Source organism: Curcuma longa, chromosome 2, assembly GCF_044706935.1.
Source record: "Curcuma longa cultivar G26 ecotype Majalengka, Jawa Barat chromosome 2, ITB_CL_G26_1.1, whole genome shotgun sequence".
Taxonomy (NCBI): Eukaryota; Viridiplantae; Streptophyta; class Magnoliopsida; order Zingiberales; family Zingiberaceae; genus Curcuma; species Curcuma longa.
The window spans coordinates 8,018,793-8,039,365 of record NC_133862.1 but is presented as its reverse complement, the minus strand read 5'-3'; the positions used below and the strand labels follow the sequence as shown (position 1 = coordinate 8,039,365).

Here is a 20,573-nt window from a genome sequence, read left to right as displayed (position 1 = left end):
AAACTAAACTATTAATTTTAATTTTGTAAGTCATTAGCTAGTTGCAACTTATAAATTAGAAGAAAAAGGACAGCACAAAATTTTTTAAATTTGGAATTTTAAAATTAAGACACGTGGAGAAAAGAGGAATAGTAGGTTAAATTATGCATTTGATATTTACAAAGAAAACATGCTGCATGACCATTTCAGCACCTAAACATGTTCATTCAATGATTGCGGATGGATGACTTTTTCTAATCTCACATGCATGTAGAGATGTCAAATAGATCGTGCCTAGATCGACCTATGCTTCAACTCGGTCGATAAATAAATCGAACGTTTATAAATAAATTAATTAAATGAACAAGTTTAAATAGATCATTAAATTGAACGAACAAATTTGAACACATATATATTTAACTTATTAATATTTATGTGAATTATATTCATGAATAAAACTTTGATACATCTTAAATAAAAAGTTTATATTATCAAACTTAATAACCAACTAAACAAATTTAAAATATAAAAAATTCAAATAATCAAACAAGTTTGAACTGAGAACTCTATAACAACTAACGAATCAAACTCAAGACAAACTTAAACCAAACTCAAACTCATAAAAAGAAATCAAGTCAAGCTTGAACAATTATTTTAGACTCAACTCAGTTATCTTATCAAATAAGTTTGAATACTATAAAACTTTAACCCAATTTGACTCATTTACAATCCTACTTACTTGATAGGTATTAGGCTTCACCAAAGATCCTAGTCAAGTTGGGCATGATGACCATCTACGATAGTAATAGCTTTTTTTAGTATCATCCTTGAATCCATATTCCCTTTTCTTCTACAAAAAAAAAAAAAAAGAATTTGCCACCCTAACGACTTTACACGGTCAGCCTCACGATCATATGTGAGGAGATAAATTGAGAAACTGCAGTTGGTCACGACGAAGGAAGGTATTGTTCGGCTTCATTGAAATTTGAACTCTTGTCCTCTTCTGTAAGTCTGTTCCATCGTAACCAACTCAGCTATACCGCGGGGGCACGAATCTATATTACCGTTTTAGAATTGTGTTACTTTTAAATCACAAATCAATCGAGACTAAGAAAGTTCTTGCCTTTGAGTCCATGTCTATCACAACCCCACTTTTTAATGCGTTTCCTTTTCGTTTTCGATCCACACGTGAAGAATCATGAAAATGAAATGGATCGATGAAGTGTACCGCTCTCTCTCTCTGACAACTGCTCTCGAAATCCATGAACTAATAATCCACACAAACTAAACAAATCCAAGCGCAGTTACACCAATTCATGCAGGCTGGGCTACTACTATACGATCGAGCTGAGAGCGTGAATTAATTAATGGAGTAGTAGACAAATGGAGGGGAGGGAGCTGAGGAGGAGGAGGAGGAGGAGGGGCAGGTGAAAAGCGATATGCCTACTCCCAAGAAGAAGCAAAGGAGCTAGCAGCACCAGTTAATGCTGCAGGAAGCAGGCCATGTGTAGAGATCAAAAGCACCCATTTCTGCTTTCGCTTTGTGGCTTTAACAAACGCCCAGCTCCAGCTCTAAAGCTCTTCCACCTTGTAAATTCACCCAACACATGCATCGACGCAACGCAGCTGGTCCAGCGTCCGCGCATTTAATCGCTCAGACCTGCTCCAGTTCTTGGCTTCTAAAGGAGGAGGAGAAGAAGAAGAAGAAGAAGAAGGTGAGGCAAATCTGGAGAGGAGAATGGGGAGGTCTGGAGGTCTCGTCAAGCGAGTCTTTTCGCGGAGTCGCACTTCTGCTGCCATGCCCAAGTGCCAGGTCTGGATTGCGATTGCGATTGCTTGCTTGTTTTCTGAGTTGTAATTCACTCTTGGTCGATTATATTCCTCAGCATGAAAGGAGCATGGTGCTCGACAAGATCAAATGGAGCGCCATTAAACTCTACCTCTGCGGGGAAGAATTCAGCTCTGTTCTGGTGGAGGATGATTTGGCCTCTTGCAGAGGCTCCGAAGAGAATAATGGAGATCATCGAGAGGTCCAACTGGAAGATGTTTCTGACAGAGAACGCGCTGCGATTCTCATCCAAGCGGCTTTTCGAGGGTTCCTGGTAGCGTTCAGAATTCACCAGGCGGAGGAGCTTTGTTCAAGTTTAATTGTCACTGAACATTTGTCGATCTGTTTACAGGCGAGGCAGCAATTCAAGCAGCACGACAAAGGGAGCGATGCCCGATCTCTGGACTGTACAACATTCGAGAACACATCGATCGAGGTTCAAATGGGAGATTCTGTGTGTGCTCATGAAGCGAGTGTCATCACGCTGCAGAACCATGCTCATCGAAGAGCTAGATCTCAAGTGTTCAAGCCAAAGGTAATTCATAATAATAATCCATTTCCACTTGGAAATCCAAAAATAAAGCTATTTTTCATGCTGAATTCTTGCAGGAAGAATGGGATGACAGCACTCTCAGCAGCAGCATCTCGAAACTGAGAATCCAAAACAAGCTCGAAGCGACGACCAGACGAGAAAGAGCTCTCGCCTATGCCTTCTCCCAGCAGGTAAGTCCAGAAACAGATTCAAGAGCTTGATGCATAATTAAAGATGATCACAAACAAGAAAGCTGAGCTTCAATGCAGCTGAGGACTTGCATGACGAAGAGAAGAAGATCAGCGAAGCCGAACCCGACCGAGCTGAACTTGGGGTGGAGCTGGCTAGAGAGATGGATGGCCACGCGACAGCAAGAACACGCTTCAGAATTCAGTCAAGTTTCGAGCCTACAGAGGACGATGGTCGTCAGAAAGAGATCCAACGCGGCAGTGGAGGAAAAGGAAAGCTGCGGCTCGAACGATGTACCAGTTAACCTCGATGCATCTTCTTTCGTAGCTTCTCAGAATCCCAGAAATGGCTGTCAACCAACTAGCAGAAGGAAGTCCAACTGCAAACGAAGTGCCTCGAGAAGGAAAATAACAGCAAGCAATCACTGTGCTCCTCACTCGAGCAGCAAGGTGAGCATGTCTTTTGCTTCCACTGCTAGCTGAATAGAACAAATCAAATAGAAGTTTAAACGCATCTACCTCACTGTCTTCGTAGATGAGCAAAAGGGAGCATGAGGAAGAAGTAGAAAGTGAGACGACAGGCAAGAAAGGGAAAACGAAGAGCAGAGATGCTTTTGAGCCTCCATCAGATTACCAATGAACACCATTCTGAAGACATGCTTAGTAGCTACACTTGTGTATCACTATCCTTGGCTGGCAACTCTTCGTGTAACTAAATTATCGATGAGTGATGCCACTCACTTTCTTCTCTTTAAGATATTGTTTACGAAATTAAGAAAATGTACTTCTATCTCTTTTTTTTTTTTTTCTTAGAGTTGAGCAAGAATTCTACTTTCAATCTCTTTGTCTAATTTAGTTCATCTGATTTATTATGGCCTAATCTACTAAATCATTTGCAATTGATTGGTCAGCTAACATTACTTAACATCACTTGTAGTTAATTGATGCTAACATTATTACTAACAATACTTAACAACCCTTTTAGTTTATTAGTTAGTCATCAACTAATGATCCTTAACAACAATGATTAAGAGAGTCACAGATCCAATTTAATAAATTAAAAAAACCGTACTTAAAAATAGAGAAGAAAAAGTCCACCGTTTTAAAATGGATAACAATAGTAGTACATATTCCAAATAATTAATTCGGCAAAGAAAAACCATTATCCAATTTAATAAATTAAAAAAAAAAACCATTATCATTGCCCACAATTTTGATAAACTTAAAAACAGAGAAGAAAAGTCCACCCATTTAAAATGGATAAAATATACTAGTAAATATTACAAATAATTAATTCGGCAAAGAAAAATACAATTTATTTTAAAAATTTTAGAAAATTAAATTGTAGGGTCGGCCGAGCGAGCCAACCCCATTTGATTCCACAAATTATGTCGGCCATATGTCTTGATAACCATACAGCACTCATCAATTAAAAGACGAGCGTGGCATACATAGCCAACCGACCCTTTTAATCTTTCCGCTACCCATCTCCTCCTTATTTATAGCGCACAGCTCGGAGCACCTCTCCCTCGCTTCCGATGTGGGACTAAAATCTGGCCTTCCTAAGTGGTGTTGTTGGCAGGCGCGCAGCTGCTCGCCCGGGCCGTTCGTCCTCCCGCTACGCTCCGGTGCGTCGGCGGAGAACCACCACTCCTCCTCCTCCGCAGGCGGCCTCGCGTGTCCGGTTGCCTCCCTCTCCATCGACGCTGCTAACCCCGCCCAGAAGTCCTTCAGGAAGCTTCGATAGGTTCGGCCATCAATTTGACTACGAAGTGCAATATGGAAAGTTTTTGGTAGTGTAGGCGTTTCAATACGCAACGAGGCTCACTACAGCCCATTCAACTAGTTTCGATAGGTTCATGAGTGATTGAGGAATGAATGCATATCATTCTCTCGACCAGTACTCATGTGAGATACTCAATCGTTAGATTGGAATTGCAAACCTTGATCAACACAATACAAGGTGTTGCAAACCTTGATCAACACAATACAAGGTGTTCTTGCAAGAGCCAATGGCATCCAGCGTTCACATTTAACACAAGGAATGATACATATTTCAGCAGATTTAACAAATACAAATTAAGAGACTCCGAGCAATTCATTCCGAGGACAAGGATCTCGAAACAGCAGTCGCGTGTCGATCTTGTTCTTGTAAGAGTGGAAGCTGAGGCAGTCCTATGTATCATTAACTTGAGAATGAAAAATGAAACTCGGGAATGTTGTCGTGATGTCCCTGTTCATGATATAGAAACTAGAGTTAATAACAATGGGAAACAACAATGGTGAATTCTAGTTAGCAAAGGCGACTACTATAGTTGATGCTTATAGCTTCTATTGGATTATGTTGATATCTTACAATTTCATAGAATTAGCCTCTTTTTTTTTGGCAGATTTAATGATCTATAAAGCTACCATGTAATGGCTAGGCACATAGACAAAGAAGAGGGATGCTACAATTACTTGAGGTATTGCAGAGTCATATTCTTCAGAAGAGAGGGATGGTGCAAGACAAGATTGCGCCATTCGTCTTTGTCGATTCTCCCATCATTCTTGGTGTCTGCTTCCTCAAACGTCTGCACAGAAGAAAGGAGAAATAAAACTGCTGAAAATTTCCAATTTTAATTGAATGTTATTATTCCGTTTTCCTTAATCTCGACTGGAAGTTAGCCAGCAGCACCAGATCTCGGATACAGATGCAATTACTGATGAGGAAAAGCAGAGAGTAAAACCAATGCGACACAAATCTAAGCGAGGCAAGGAACACAAAAAGATGATCAAACTAATGAATGTCAACCTTGTCAATGATGCTTTCTATGACATCATCCGAAAGATTCATTCCGGATTCGGCGAGGGTTGCCACAACCATTTGCTTCACCTGGAGCAATTTTAATGGGAAAATTTAGTATCACACAATTGCAAGTAGAAGAAAAGATGTGAAATATCTTGAGCAGAAAGAAATTGTTATGCAAATTGGCACATCTTTACCAATATAGAGACGCCAAAATATCAGTGTGAGGAGATGCTTTGTCTAATATCGATTTTCTTGGCATAAGTTAGGTGTTTGATTATTTTGATATCAATGTTGCCAGTCCACCTTTTGAGTATCAGAAGATGGTATACAGTTGACAAAATGATGATATCAAGTTGTTTGATTATTGTGATATTTAAATGGTTCCAGACCACCTTTTGAGTATCATAAGATGGCATGCAGTTGACAAATCGATAACATTAAGTTTCTGCAAGACCAAGCTGCATGAATCGGATCAGTTTCAGTTTTTTCTGGTCAAGCTTTTTTACATCTCTGGACAAAAATGACAGGTGAAATTTGAGAGGAATGTTTGTACCTCTTGACGTTCAATAAAACCTTGCTGCTTGAGATCGTATAACTTGAAGGAAACTGCATCATAAAATAACACCATAATGATGCAAAAAGAGAGAGAACGAGCGAAGTCCAAAACAGTTGATATTAGCTTAAATATCTAAACTATCTTAGTGAAAGTACGAGTAGAACGGCCATTAGTAGAATTGCTAAGAAAATGAAATGCAACAAATTGGTTAAACCTAATACACGTGCATCTCTAGCTCGATGAACAACAATGAATTGACCATAATTTAATTCACATGCATATCTAATTTAAATGTTCTGTACTTTGCAAGCAAATTTTCATAGGAGAGAACAACTAAAGAGCAGTTTCAAGACTAAAGCTTTTTAAAACTTGGAGAGAGTAGACAAGATATGATGTAGAGAAAAGGACCCGGTAATAGTAAATGTACTATGGAGTAGGAAATAAAAACAAGTTGGATCATGATTCAAATTTCAAAAAATGCTTGAGACGACTGCTTTTGAAAACTAAAAGTAGCAACTTGATCCTGCTTTTTGACACTGCTATCATTCTACTATCTGATCCCATAAAGCTCTCATCATTTCTAAGTAGGAACTTGATCCTGAATCTTAATGCCTATGCAAATTATTGTTGTATGATGTATTTAATAGGTTCTGCTACATTTACAATAACCAAGAATATGCAAAAGACAGGCCACATCAACCACTCAGGCTCATATGCCATCTGCTAGACCTTAAAACTAAAAAACCTCGAAAAAACAATGCAAAAAAGAGCAACAATCCAGATCAATCTTACTTACAGTCAATTTTGTCACCAATAGGAGCACTTGGATGGAAAACTGACATGGCACGTGCAAACTCTTCAAACCCCAGTACTCCATTGTGCTTTGTGTCAAATATATCAAACACCTGAAGTTCATTCACAATAATACAGAGCCCAAACTCATGATGTTTACTATCGCACTATAAGCAAGTAATTTGTTAAATTTGCTTCTGGGATAAATAGCATTATGAAGACACCTCATAACTATACTATTCAACAACCTTTCTCCTTCACGTTTATTAATTAACATAAACAAAAAAAAATCCATTTTATAGTGTTCCCTTGCTGAAACAAAACTATTTCTCAGTCATAAATCATCAAGATATGAATTAATTGAAACAAGCACACCATGTGGACTAAGTGGGGTTCTCTGGTACCCAGGGACCAATCCCACTGAAAATAGTTAGACATTTAAGTGGGGCTCTCTAGTACTTAGGCAAGCACAAGACTTTGTTACTGTACCTAGAACTTCAATTAGCTTCCATCTTGGTCAGCAAACCGAGCTCTGTACTATGTAGATACACAGGAAGTTGAATCCAACACAAAGCACCTAGGTATTTAGGTAGGGACCGTAATTTTTTAAAGCATGCCCGAGACCATACTCTGGTATGTAAGTGAAGTCAAGGAGCAACCATGATTTTTCTTTGTTGTATGGGATTTCATTTAGCAAATCGAGGATCCAACCCTGTCTCCCTTTTTTCAGGGGGGAAAAAAAAGGCAACAAAGATGCGTTGTGGATTTTGCCACAACACATGGTAAATTGGCAATAATTGTAATAAAATCATAACCCAATATACTTCAAATGAAACACTAAGAAGCTAATTCAAGAACATTTGTAACTTTCCTAGCAACAAAAAAAGCCCAGCCTCATGAGAAGCGATAAGCTCAGTGTAGAAGAGAATTTAAGAATATATTGTGTATAACTTTCTCTAGAATATAAAAAAAAATAGAACTGATATTTATTGTTGCAAGTACACACCTAAGAAATGGCATCAAAATAAATAAAGTAAATTGAAATTAAAGCAGCAAGTGCTGTGTTAGTAAAATCATTAAAAGAAATAGAAACCAAAATACCCTATCAGCAAACAAGCTCTCCTTTTTAGTCTTAAATAATGCCAACTGGAATTCTTCCTGCAGAGAAAAAGTTGAGGCTATTAAAGAAACACAGATCAAATTGTCGAATATCAGAAATTGACTGCTCAAAGCTATAGTGAGAAAACCACAGACAATTGCAACAGTAACTAGATAAATAAATATCTTTTACTACTCAAACCTGGGCTTTCCTAAAGTAAGATTTGTTAAATGGAATGGGATGCCTTTCCCATCTAAATAAATGAAATGACCAACTAATAATTCTCTCACAGTTATGCATGAGGAGTCTATACGTCTGACATGACTGTTCAAGAGATTAAATTAGATGCACAGATATTAAGAGAGATTAAATCCAAATGCTACTATTTGACTTGAGAGAGATTGAATGAACTTCCATACCTTGTGGATCAACCCAGCATCAATGACAGCAGTACTGATCCCTTTAAACAGCTCATACAAAGCTTCTATTTCGCTCACGCTAACTGCAAAGTCAACAAACAGAACTTCAGGTGGAAACCTTATTTAAAGCCAGCTTGAACCCCTATTCCTTAATAAAAGAACACATACACAGAGATATATGAAATCTTTGTCAACGACCCTAATAGTTGGGACATATACTGATCTGTTATTGTGTTTGATGCATGCGTATACACACACACACATATATATGAAGATCCACACAGTTAGTTGATGATGATGTACATATATTTAATTGTAAATATGAAGAGGAAAAGAGGCAATTATTTCATAAGTCTATCAAAAAGGTAGAATGAAAACATTCTAAATAAACATTAGTCAACATACACACAGTTTCTCTGGCTAACTGTTCGAGTTCCTCGATGCCTCTTTGGGGCTTGTACAATTCAAGATCACAGCACTTCCCAAGGATAGTGATCAAATGCTTCAACCAGTCTAGACACAGCACCATGATTTTTGCCACTCATAACAACACTCCATAACCTGCATTCAGATTGAACAAAGAGAATTATGCTTTTATGCTGATTCAAAGAAACAGTGCTTCTTGGTATTGCATATATGCATGGTGAAGGAAGTAGTATGAATGTATGATATTTAATTCTTAAAAGGGCATTCAAATGAATGTGTTGGATTAGGAAGGCATTCTTGAAACGTTTTCACTAAGAGTATACACTTAAAATTTGATGGACTTGTTACTACAGGAAGAGTAGATTAAGAAATTTCTACTCATCTTTACAAGAGCAGTGAGGTTTCAATAAATAGAATCAATGGAGAGAAAAAATCAATGTAGCAAGTCAAATAACTAGAATTTTAAAACTTGTTGTCAGGCTCAAGCAAGCAGGTACTACAAAGATCGATAATTATATCTGATAGAAATTATAACTCGTTATAATGCTTGTATAAAGTTCAAGAAATCCTGTAATAAGCAAAACTCAGGAATGCAAAGCACTTATCTTCATAATGCATACCATTAACTTTTTTCTCCAGATCTTTGGACTTCATATTACGATCCAAGAAGATACTCAGAACATGAACCCTTCCAAAGAAATGAATGAGTTTGACCACATAGACGCACATCAACATTATGATCTCAGTCAAAACATATTATTCCTTACTTTTCACCACATGATTTTCATCACGACAAATCCATGTTCAAAATTTAATTAACCAAATAACACAAAAAATCCATTTTCAATCTTTTAGCGACAAAACACAGAATCAAATATACGACGCCACTCGAATCCAAGCGGAATAAAATCCACGGAAAAGCCATTTTTTTCCAAGATCTGAAGATTGGAGGGGGGAAAACAAACTAAACGGAGAAAAACTTACCGGATTCGGAGCCGACGGAATCACCTCTCTTCCTGCTCAACTCCAATTCATCGAGAATTGGAGATCGTCTAGGGAAGCAGAAGATCTTCCGATGATTGTGGAAACAGATTAAGAAAAAAATGGACCTAAAAGGAACAGGAGAAGCCGAGATTCAAGATCTCGACCATTTTGGTCCAAACGACGAGGAGCGGAATCGAGATAATTACCCTTATTTTATTTCCATGATGAATAATTAGCGCAAATTCCCTGGAAAATCAAACAAATAATAAAATTCCTAAATGCCAATTTAAAAATAGTTCATCCATTTTTACATTCTCTCTTTTTCTTTCACATCTCAATTGTTTTCTTATAACACACGTATCTTATGTCTATAAAAAGTGGGCAATCTACCAAAAACCTTCTATATTAGGTGTGTACTAAATAAATGCCAATAGTAGCATTCACAAAAATGGAAATTAATAATATCTCTTATTATTCTCTCTGTTCTACCATTCAATTCGAAAAACGCCTCCAAATTTTATTCTTCTTTTTTTTTTTGCAAATTAATTTGATATGTTGAATTCCTTTCAAATGAGGGCAGACATTATCCACCAATAAAATGAAACAAATCACAACATTGAAACAAAAGGCAATAGGTCTTGATTGAAACAAAAATACCAACTACGAACAATTGGGATGGACCAATGTGCATCAGTTCATGTTACCACAGATGAACATGAACAAGAACAACTACTCTGAACGTTGTCCTCCCAGCTCTCTTCCACACCATGCTCACTCTAACCATCAGACATCTACTGTTAAGATGGTTATTGCTACCTGCCACTTGAAAATGCCACAAACCAAGGGGAAAATTTTGATGACAAGCATCCATCTCTATGGTTCTGCGGATCTTTGCATGCAGCAAAACCATTTCCTCTGTGGTTACAGAAGATCAGAGAGTGTTAATTGATCCAAAGGATTCATACAAAAGGAGTTGATGCACATTGGATACTTACAGAAGGTGACCTGGATGAATAAGTTCCAGGTTTAAAATTTGGATCCTCCTTGGATGGAGAGTCTGTTTCACGTGTATTGGCACCGGTTTTCTTCTCGTCGCGTGCTTTGTTGAAGATCACAGTGAACCCCTCTGCAGAAGCAGGATCGTTGACATCCCACTCGCCAAACTTTGGCAAGGGCCTGCCTCTTTCCTCCTGGAATTTACAACCACTTTTTTGTAAGTAGTGAAGTGAGATGATATTCAGTTGTTCTTCATGTTTTATCATAGCAAATTTAGAAGAGAAACAAGAAAGCAGAGCTCATGCTTTTAGAATTGAAGATTAAAGGAAGTTAAAAATACTACAAATGGAGAACGAGATGAAAAAATGAGATAAAACACTTTAAAAGAATATGAAAATACTCAAAACTAAAAAGAACTATAGTGTAGACAAGTAGAATGGATTAGGATTAAAGATGTGACAAAATGATAGAGAAACAAAAAACTGAACTTTATCAATGTAGATAAAATGATTTAAAAAAAACACTTGAAACACCCCACCTCTTTGTTCTTTCACTCATCTAAGCCAACATTCACCAAAAATCATAGTAATTTCAAATTAAGTTCTCACTGGTCTTCCTTTTGTTCTCTCAGATCTTATATTAGAGAAATCAAATATTGCCCTCGAGAATCTCTATAGGCAGCAAAACATCTGTAGCTGACTGAGAGTTTTTATGACAGGCCAATTAAGGAGGCCGGTTATTGATCAAATTTCAAATAGCAATCCACATGGGAAAAATTCCAAAGAAGTTTGGTTAGCTCAATAATCAGGTAGGGAATCAACTGAACTCCAAAAAACACTATAGAAGTGGTAGAACATCAATTTTTTACCACTTGCATGTTAAAAACACATGAAAAAAATATATATTCTACATCCTCTATTAGATCCCTGATCCTTCAAAAGTCTAATTCCTTGATATTTTATCTACACACTTTATTGGTGAGCATAGACTAAAATATTTTCTGTTTCATCAAAGGGGTGTTTTGCCAACTTAGTTCTCAACTCAAATTAATGTGGATTTTCATGCTAATCAGAATGGCTTAAATGGTCGGAAGTATCTAAAAGCATGCCACGGCAAGTTGGGCAAAAGGGGTTTAAGCCAATGCTAATCAGCATGCCATACAAAAAAGTATCAGAATATGATGCGATGCCAATGAACAACCACACTCTTGCTGAATGACGATCTGATATAAACAAGAATTGTACTCTTTTCTTGACCAGTCATCTTCACTTCGACTATAGGGTAAAATTGCATGAGAATGTGTCATTGCAAAGGGCAAACTACATCTATTTGCAGAATGCACTCGACCCTCATCGTTCATGAAGTCCAAGGAACAAACACCTTGTGCTATGGCTCTTCGTTCCTTCATAACAGAAACTCTTGTACAACAAAGTCTACACAGCTCAGGAACCTTACAAAAGTATGGTTTAAGAAGCAACATAAAGCAGCTTTTGCCAACCCAGCCCCGCACCACAAGAAAAAACAAATAAACCAGAAGTTTCGCATGAACAAGACCTAGATCATCAATTACTCAACAAACAAAGGGGAAGACGAGCCGAAAAGAGCAAGAAAAGATCCCTCTCAAGATCAATGTCATCCAAAATGAGACAAGCCCTTCAAGATCAACCACACCGATCACCGAATCAGGAAAAAACAAGAAAGGGAGCAAGGCAGGAGGAGTTACCACTTACCGACATCAACTCTTCCGGCAAAGCGATCGAGCGACTGAGATCGACGGAGCGAGAGAGGTGGGCTTGAAACAAAAGGAACACTCCCTAGGCCGGGCAGCGGTGGCCGTGGTGCCCATTTATAGGATGACAACGATTCCGTCCAAGCGTCAACGGAATCGCAAGGTTCCGTTAGATGGCGAGACGGAACCGTCAAGTTCGCTTTCCTCTGCAACTAGTTTGCTAGCTAAGCTCCATTGCGGCAAGGACAAAGAACTGGAAGAGCGGCCTTCGGAATCACAGGCAAGCGCTGCAGCAACAGCCTGTCTCAGTCGCTCGTTCCAAGACGAGACGACAGAAAAAAAAAAAGCGACATGGAACATTGTGGCACAGAAACTAGCACCAATTTGTCTGCACATTTGATCGCAGAATCACAAAGGGATTGCAGAAAATGGCGCAAAATTACAAAGGGATTGCAGAAAACGACGCTGATGGTTGTCTCTTAGAACGAGTTTGAATAATTGGAGACCAGTCTCGACTTCTGCTGGCATTGCTGCTGCAGGAGAGGACAATGAACAGTCTGTTGGGTGCTGCCTGCCAAGGCCAAGCTGGAACCCACCTAAGCATTTGGATCCTCTGTTGGCCAACAGACTTGCTGTTCTCAAGTATAAACATTGATTCAAAATATTTAAACATGAAATAGTATTGATTTGCTCATCTAAACAAAAACAACCTTGTTCAGAGAGATTGATGTCAATTTCTGCAAGTAGAGATGCTCAGAAATGTGATCACCTCAGCTGTTTCAGACAAAATCAATAGGCTAGGAAAATAAACAAATATGTTCTCGGCAGTAGCAGTGTAGTTGCAAGAAATGGATAATAAGCCCGCTCTTTTGTGAGTTCACTTTAAAAAGAAGAAGAAGAAGAATGTAGCGAGCAACTCCTTGAGAATCTGATGCCCTTGATGAGTTCTCTAGACTTTTATGCGTACCATGAACGAACCTGTTTTTAATCAGAACCAAAAGTTGTTTAGACTATTAGACATAAAAAAATAAAAGCCATTACTGAGAAAAACGGCACTGCATCAGCATTCAAAGAAAGGCTAACAATTTGGTCCTTTACCTGTCAAAACAGTTTGCTTCTAATCATTTTGATGCATAATTAATCAGTTCATAACTAAAGAGAATTTCCATATCTAGATCATGTTCAGATATAAAGATTATTCTATTCTCATTTTATTTTTAAACATCAATTTATTATTTTGATGAACTGAGTCTATTTATTGGATTGTAAAAGCCTATATAAAAGCCTTAAGGCTGTTGTTTGAGGATAATTTGTTTTCCATCAGCGAACAAAGTTCTGATAGCATGATGTATTTGGTGTTCAAGTCACAATCATGGAAACTACTATGTGCTAGCAAAGAGAATGCCACAGATTTTTATGCAACACACCAAACAAAGTATTAGAATAAATCTGTGTGGCAATGCTACAATGTTACGAGATAGTAGAGAAAATATCTAGTAGAAATTTTTGTATTATTGAATGGATGAATATAACAATCAGATGGAGGGATTTTATAGACCTTTTTAAACATGAAACTAAACTTGATATGCTAGAAATACAAAGGCAGACAAATAAAATTACATTTTAAAACTTTTAGAAATAAATGAGACTGAATTTAAACCTGAACTGGTTGGATTAATTTATTTCTAAATGAATTGTTTTCTATTTATTTGCATGAGTAGCATTTCCAACTTCATGTGAGAATGCAATCTAGATGGAAAACTTCAGTGCAAAAACAATTATGCATGACTTACATGAGGGGAGATTTGATGCGTCAGCAGAAACAGCACAGGAAATTCCCACATTTGACAAGGCTCCCCTTATAATTCCACATGGGAAGTGTAGAAGCATGCTTGTGGCTTCAGATGAAGAGCCCTGAGATGCTTCATTGTCTTCTGATGAAGGGTCAAGCAATACACGAGTAAACCAACGGAACCTGTTGTCTTGCAAAACAAAGGTGCCCTGAAGCATATTGAAAATAGTTTGTATTATTTTTAAAAAAAAAGAAAATTCTACAGTGTTATTGAAATTCTTATTAAGCTTATTACCCTGTGATTGGTCTTCAAGTTATCAATCTGCTTCTTGAACAGTTCTGACCAGAAATCTTTGCATATAAACTTGATTGCCTCAAGATGATCACTAAAACGAGGGCGTTCCACAGTATACCTGCTCAGAGATAAGTGATAAATAAAAATTATGTCACGGATTTTTAAAATAGACAATATTATTTTTTGATCTCAGAAACCATGTCATACTGATATCGTTTGAGGAACAGAATTATGGGAATTTTCAGAAAAAAATATTTAGATATACAAGGTACACGATCAATTCTTTTATGCAACCTATGATGTCCAGTGTATCTTAGCTAGTAAACGAGAAATTCTCTCTCAGGAAATGTTGCTAAACCAAGCATAAAAGTAGCATAACAACCTATAATTTAAAGTCATTCTTTTTCCTCAGGAAATTTGAGTGGTTGAGAATCAAGACAATTACCTAGTGGTACTTTCTCATTTACCAAGAGTCACTTTTTTTTTGAAGAAAATTTCTCTTATTTCCTTTAACCGGTTATATAGAATCTAGAATGAGTCGTCTCCAATATTGTCCAGTAGAAGCTCAGATCTGGTTAGCAGTCTATTTTTTTTAAGAATCATCCAGCCTAGATTTTTAACATGCAGATGCAACTGCACTCCATGGAGCAGCTGTCCAGGTAATTTTCCTATAAAAGAAAGAATCTCATAGACTAATAGCGCAGACAATGCCCAAGTCATGGTAGAAATGGGTCATGATGGAAATTTGCTATGTAACAAAGGAGTTATATCATTTCAAGAGGGTTTACAGTCTACCAGAAGATGATGTTCCAACTAGTCTATACAGATTGCTCTTCCAATGCAACTACTCTCACAGGATGGCATCCAATGTGGATTCTAGGCAAACCAAATGCACATTGAGATGTTTTGCTAAAGTGTTTACTGGATCCACCTTGAAGAAACAAAATAATAATATAATAGCAATAATAATAATAAATAAATAAATAAATCAGACAACTAATTACTAAGACTTGGCTGGATCTAAGCCAATGTGTTAGGGGCACAACATGAGAATCCTCCATTCCTGAAAAGTGAGATCATATTGAACTTTTAAACTAGTTATCTCATGTCTATGTGGACTGGGTGCCATGTGATGGAATGTTAATCTGTTATAACTCTGGGTAGGATGTTAAATTCACTCTCCATAAAACAAAAGATGTACTTCTGAATTTCTTTTGTTGTATCAACCCAGCAATGTTTGTGACCACCATGATGCAACCACGAGCTTAGCAGTAAGATTAGTGTCTGCTAACAACAAGATGCATATGAAGCAATCCAATACCAATCATGCTTGCTTGGAGTACATCCATTTGATAATTGGTTCACTTCAAGCAGCAATCAGCCAAAATATATGCAAGTAAATTGAAATCATGATAAGGCCCAAACATGATAACCCCACTTCCATAGTTGCTTGACCATGCAAACAAATTTTATGGGACAGACACTATAATTTCAATCTTAACAAAAACACGCAGAAAGAGAGTATAACTTCCAACTAAAATAATCTGCTAATCAACTTGAGTATGCTTCTTTTGTACCCTCAGCTCCTCATATTAACAAACGTCCCGCCATTAATAGGGTCAGATTCTAACATTCTAGAAGTGATGATATGAAGCGCTATAAATAGCAATGTTTTACTAAATTGTGATATTAACCAATTAAAAATTCTCCATGTACTGATTCACCCCTGCACTTTTCAAATTGTTTGCTTTTTCAACTTTCATTAGCCATATGAATCATGATAACACTTATAGGATTGGCCCAAGTAAAGGTATCCATGATTGTACAAATAAGAGAAGTCACAGTCCAATTACAATGTCAATGACCATGTTTATCCCATCAGCTACTTCGTGGAATCTCTATTCCTCTGACATTCGCAGTTATCGTCCAGAAAGGACCGCTCTTGCTAACTAAACCGAAAATACTCAACGAAGTCACACAATCCGCGAAAAAAAAAAAACTAGGGCACAATGATATGGAAGGTAAGGAAGCGAAAACCTAGGAGACATCTGAGAAGAAGGCTTCAAGCAATACAAAGAGCGGAGGGAAACCTCTCGATGAGCTGGTGGCCGACCTGAAAGCCGATCGCCTCGATCCGGCGGGCGGCGAGGTCCGGTTTAGTGGCGTAGAACCTCCGGCCGTACGCCGACACCATCTCGATGATCAACCCGTCGACGCAGCTCTCTGCTACCTCCCTCCCCATGATCTGTTTTGTTTCGGTTCTCCCTCTTCCTCCTCTCCTCCCTTCTGCCTTGAAGAAAGAGGGGAACAGTTTACTAAGCCTCACGGCCCAATATTAATTGGGCCGACGATGGCCCTTATTCAAAATTCCTTAAAATTTAAAATCATCAAATATTCTTTTCTTTTATTTTTAACCATTAATATTATTATTTCATATAATAGAATCATAACACATATTTTTCATAAATAAATTTGAAATATTTATTTCCAATAATATTTTTAAAATTTTAGAGTTAATTAAATTTTATTTGTTAGACGACAATTTAACCAAATTCACAAGAAAATTGTGTTTAATTGAGCTCTAGGAGGTTTTCATGAATAGCATGAGAAAGTAAAGAACAGATAGCTCTCATAAGGGGGAAACACTTCATGAGGATGAATGCTAACATCATCCTACTACATTATGCACAAGTTTTTTGATAAATAATACTTCAGTAAAAAGTAAAATCTATCATCTCAACGGCTCCATACGATTGGTCTCACAATCATCTGTGAAAAGGTAAATCAAGAAGCTGCAGTGACTATGACGGAGAAAATAATACAATTCAAGGATAGATTAAGCAATGAAAATCTAGGTTAGGAATCGTCCTCCACAGAGGATGATGCTGCCGGATTCTATTCTTTGCCTCTGTATCAGCCTTTCGAAAAGAAGATCTTCAGCTTGCTTCAAGTTCAGGTACTCATCCATGTCGAATGAAGATGGACTTGCTCTGCCATTGGAGTGATGATCTCCCAGTCTGAACTTGCTATGACTTCTGTTGAGAGAAGCTATGGAAGAGTTTTCGATTCCTCCAGGGCTCCAACTCCCCAAACTGCTCACGATCTTACTGTCATTACTGATCTCAGCACCTGCCTCCTGGGATCAATCATGGCATGATCATTGTTAAACTATAAAGCATTTTTCTCCTCAGCTAATAAAGGAACTGTTAGATTAAGTAAGGCCAGATGGTAACCTGTGCCAGCATTGTTGCAGCAGCAGCAGCATATGAGTTGTTTCCTGTGGAAAGTGGAACTCCAGGCTTGTCTTTGCAAGGCGAAAATGGACTAGTACTAGTTTCCCATTGCAGCCAAGGAAGCAGAACACCGTCCGCATCAGCAGGCACTGGCCTAGTTCTCATCGAACTGTCATGAGTTTCTGTTTTGAAGTTGCTTGATCCAGGATCTCTTATGCTTGAGTTTGTATCACTCCTTTCTCCATCGAAGGAAGATATATCCGTATCTTCAACATTACTAAGAAAATCTGCAAAGTACTTCTCTGCTTCTTCAGTCAACCGTTTAGACATTCTTGTTCTGTCGTTGCTCCTCTGAGAAATTTATTAACCAATTAGTTGTAATACCGGTAAGATACATTTGCCATTTAGTATAACAGAATTCTTACTCTTCTCGACCGCAATTGCCTTTCTGGAACAGCAGGACTAGTTGAAGGCAGCAAATCTTTCACAATTTTGCAAAGCTCCTGACCACGTTCCTCTTCCCAAGCTAACTGAGCTAACAAGTCTTGCTTGCGCTTCTCTGACTGAATTAATTTCAATGAAGGATTTAACAGAAATCAGAAATTTTCAAAGATGATCAGGCATCTCAAAATATCACAAAAGGTTAGAGATCCCACGAGAAACTACAACAAAATTTCTAGGTACTTCGAGAGCAAAGCATAACTGTAAATTCATTGCATGTCCATGCTAAACGAAGAAGACATGTTGGGTAGGAGTTCAAGTTCAAGAACATACTTTGTATCTCACAGCACTTTAAAAAAATAACATAGATCAAGAAGAGAGAACATTTTAAGGTGAATGGCTTAAACTGCCATTTATAGAGGCTACATAGCCCATAAAGACAAACAAACTGGAATGAGTATGATAGAAATTTGAAGACGAATGTGAAACTGATTGTATCTCAAAATATAATATTAACATGCCTGTTCAAGCTTGGTTGTGTAGTTTCTTCTGATTTCGACAATAGTTTCCAGAGCTTCAGAGCTTTTTGGCTGAATGCTATTCCCATTAGAATACTCTGACAATTCTTTTGTAGCCATGAGCTGTATAGAGAATGATAAGGATAGAAAAAATGAATAAATACAATAACCAACCATTAAAATCAAAAGAAAAAAAATACCACACAACATTCAACATTAGATCAAAATTATCAAATTAGGTTATTCAGGTAAACTACTTTATTAACCCTTCAAAATTACAACGAGAGAAACAGATTTTAGTTTGTTGGAGACCAATAACCATTAGAATTAAAAGAGACAAATGTTCAGATTAGGCTGAAATAATGATCTTGATCAATGTGACAAAACCTTTTCCTGAACATAGATTGTTTGGATTGTCTTTTCATCCCCACACATTTTTAAACGGAAATCTCGAGCTTCGTCATCAGTTAATGAAGAAGAATGGCTCTGTGACAAACAAACAACCAAAGAAAAAAAAACATCTATTAGATATTTGAGTAATTGTAAGCCAGACACATGGTTAATATGGTGAAATAAAAAACTTTTCTCTACCAGAATTGGAGTATGACGACTCTTTGCCATTCTTTCTAAAGTATAGGAAAATTTTTACGACTATCTCAAATGACAGAAAGAATCAAGTTCATGGAAAGTATGAAATTACCGAGTAGCTATCTTGCGAATGGTAAAAATCCTTTTGACTCATAGACCTGCTCAGAACACCGTTCTTCATTGCCCTATGTGATGAAGACTGCTGCAATACATTGTTGCCAGAAGTTTTTGGTTTACTTTTAATGCTAGAGCTTTGAGATTCCACATCATTCTGTAGTGAATTGAGAGGGTCAATATTATACGCATGCTTGGTTTAAAGGCTCTAAAAGAGTTCTGTTTACAATCTAGTGAAAAACAATGCAAAAGCAATCATTGATGGCACAATTTACTAGTTCGTAAAGGGTAATGTGTTAAGGAAATCAAAGCTTTTAGCAGCAAAATAGATGCTTCTCCATGATGAAATATGTGTAGATACATCTTTCATAAGAGTTTCAATCTAGTAATCGGTGATGACTTCGTTGCAGAATGCCACATTGGTCGAAACTAAAACCAGCAAATTCAGTCAAAATTGACTTCGTCAAATACCTCCGAGTCGCTGTAGTGATGCCGAGCAACCGAGACGGATCGCCGACGCCTCGAGACGCTATCGGGCACGCCCTTCGGCAGCACTGCCCGGCGATCAGGAGGCCTCGAAACGGACCTCCCGCGCTGGCGAGACGACTCCGTCCCTCTCAAGTAGCTAGCGACAGAGCTCCGGCCCCGATTCCTAGCGTAGGAAGCGTCGCTTTCCTCATCCGACTCCGCCCTCGCCCGAAAGAACTCCTCTGCGAGGTCATCGACGCTGATCTCGGGGACACCGGCCCCGCGGACCTTGTTGACGAACCTGCTGCGGGGGGTCGCGAAGTCGTCGGTGCCAGGAGGGGTGGGGGGAAGCGTCCGGAGTATCGGCTGAGGCTCCTCGACCTGCGGTGGGTCCCGCCGCGGCCGGACTTGCCGGCGCCTCCAGCGGAGGGGGCGGCTTCGCTGCCCTTGCCTACCGAGGAGCGCCCCGTGGCCGACCGGAAGGACGCCGTAGCCATCGCCGGCGGAATCCCAGTAGAAATGGTAGATTAAGAACGCCAAAGCGAGGGATTTCGGGACGACGGTGGTAGGCGGCGAGAGCGAGGAGCAAGAGGAGGAGGAGGAGGACGGCGGCGGAGAGACCGAAGATTTTTGGATTTCACTTCTAATTTCTTCCTTTTCTATAATTATTTTACTTTTTTTTCGTAGAAAATTGTCGATGGAATCACAGGAATGCCACTGATTAATTAACACGCCGTCCTGCCGTCCGGCTCAAATCACGGATTAATCCGAGCCGGTCACGAGCCGGAAACGGTTCGAATTGATT

At 38.4% G+C, this 20,573-nt stretch overlaps 3 protein-coding genes, 1 non-coding gene and 1 pseudogene across 4 annotated transcripts; 1 reads left to right on the top strand and 4 right to left on the bottom strand.

Annotated features, from left to right (window-relative positions):
• Window positions 1-1,701: 1,701 nt before the first annotated feature.
• On the top strand, window positions 1,702-3,167 carry LOC141816261 (protein IQ-DOMAIN 33). The gene is made up of 6 exons (XM_074704079.1): window positions 1,702-1,792; window positions 1,866-2,081; window positions 2,160-2,342; window positions 2,417-2,530; window positions 2,609-2,977; window positions 3,063-3,167. Exons 1-6 carry the CDS (start codon window positions 1,718-1,720, stop codon window positions 3,165-3,167), a joined length of 1,062 nt encoding a protein of 353 aa, XP_074560180.1. The 5' UTR covers window positions 1,702-1,717.
• A 703-nt stretch (window positions 3,168-3,870) lies between these two features.
• Window positions 3,871-3,998, bottom strand: LOC141822559 (U11 spliceosomal RNA). The gene has a single exon (XR_012601291.1). It is a non-coding gene; the product is annotated as a U11 spliceosomal RNA (small nuclear RNA).
• A 547-nt stretch (window positions 3,999-4,545) lies between these two features.
• Window positions 4,546-9,770, bottom strand: LOC141817772 (calcineurin B-like protein 2). Its single transcript, XM_074705403.1, has 9 exons — window positions 9,595-9,770; window positions 8,590-8,745; window positions 8,185-8,267; window positions 7,768-7,824; window positions 6,671-6,779; window positions 5,872-5,924; window positions 5,322-5,402; window positions 4,988-5,100; window positions 4,546-4,760 (listed from the first exon to the last, which is right to left on the bottom strand). Exons 2-9 carry the CDS (start codon window positions 8,711-8,713, stop codon window positions 4,703-4,705), a joined length of 678 nt encoding a protein of 225 aa, XP_074561504.1. The 5' UTR covers window positions 8,714-8,745; window positions 9,595-9,770; the 3' UTR covers window positions 4,546-4,702.
• A 3,249-nt stretch (window positions 9,771-13,019) lies between these two features.
• Window positions 13,020-16,666, bottom strand: LOC141821153 (uncharacterized). The gene is made up of 4 exons (XM_074708535.1): window positions 16,497-16,666; window positions 14,407-14,524; window positions 14,113-14,320; window positions 13,020-13,297 (listed from the first exon to the last, which is right to left on the bottom strand). The coding sequence occupies exons 1-4, from the start codon at window positions 16,646-16,648 to the stop codon at window positions 13,269-13,271; spliced, it is 507 nt and encodes a 168-aa protein (XP_074564636.1). The 5' UTR covers window positions 16,649-16,666; the 3' UTR covers window positions 13,020-13,268.
• Window positions 16,667-17,211: 545 nt separating this feature from the next.
• On the bottom strand, window positions 17,212-20,335 carry LOC141821157 (uncharacterized; annotated as a pseudogene).
• Window positions 20,336-20,573: the final 238 nt, after the last annotated feature.

Coding starts and splice junctions, on each gene's coding strand:
- LOC141816261 (XM_074704079.1), top strand. CDS start 1,718: ATGGGGAGGTCTGGAGGTCTCGTCAAGCGAGTCTTTTCGCGGAGTCGC. Junction 2,343..2,416: donor CTCAAGTGTTCAAGCCAAAG/GTAATTCATAAT, acceptor GAATTCTTGCAG/GAAGAATGGGATGACAGCAC. Junction 2,978..3,062: donor CTCCTCACTCGAGCAGCAAG/GTGAGCATGTCT, acceptor CTGTCTTCGTAG/ATGAGCAAAAGGGAGCATGA.
- LOC141817772 (XM_074705403.1), bottom strand. CDS start 8,713: ATGGTGCTGTGTCTAGACTGGTTGAAGCATTTGATCACTATCCTTGGG. Junction 6,780..7,767: donor AGAGCTTGTTTGCTGATAGG/GTATTTTGGTTT, acceptor AATGAACTTCAG/GTGTTTGATATATTTGACAC. Junction 5,403..5,871: donor GTTTTATTGAACGTCAAGAG/GTACAAACATTC, acceptor AAATTGCTCCAG/GTGAAGCAAATGGTTGTGGC.
- LOC141821153 (XM_074708535.1), bottom strand. CDS start 16,648: ATGGGGAGGGAGGTAGCAGAGAGCTGCGTCGACGGGTTGATCATCGAG. Junction 14,525..16,496: donor GGCCACCAGCTCATCGAGAG/GTTTCCCTCCGC, acceptor ATCTCTGAGCAG/GTATACTGTGGAACGCCCTC. Junction 14,321..14,406: donor ACTTGAAGACCAATCACAGG/GTAATAAGCTTA, acceptor AATATGCTTCAG/GGCACCTTTGTTTTGCAAGA.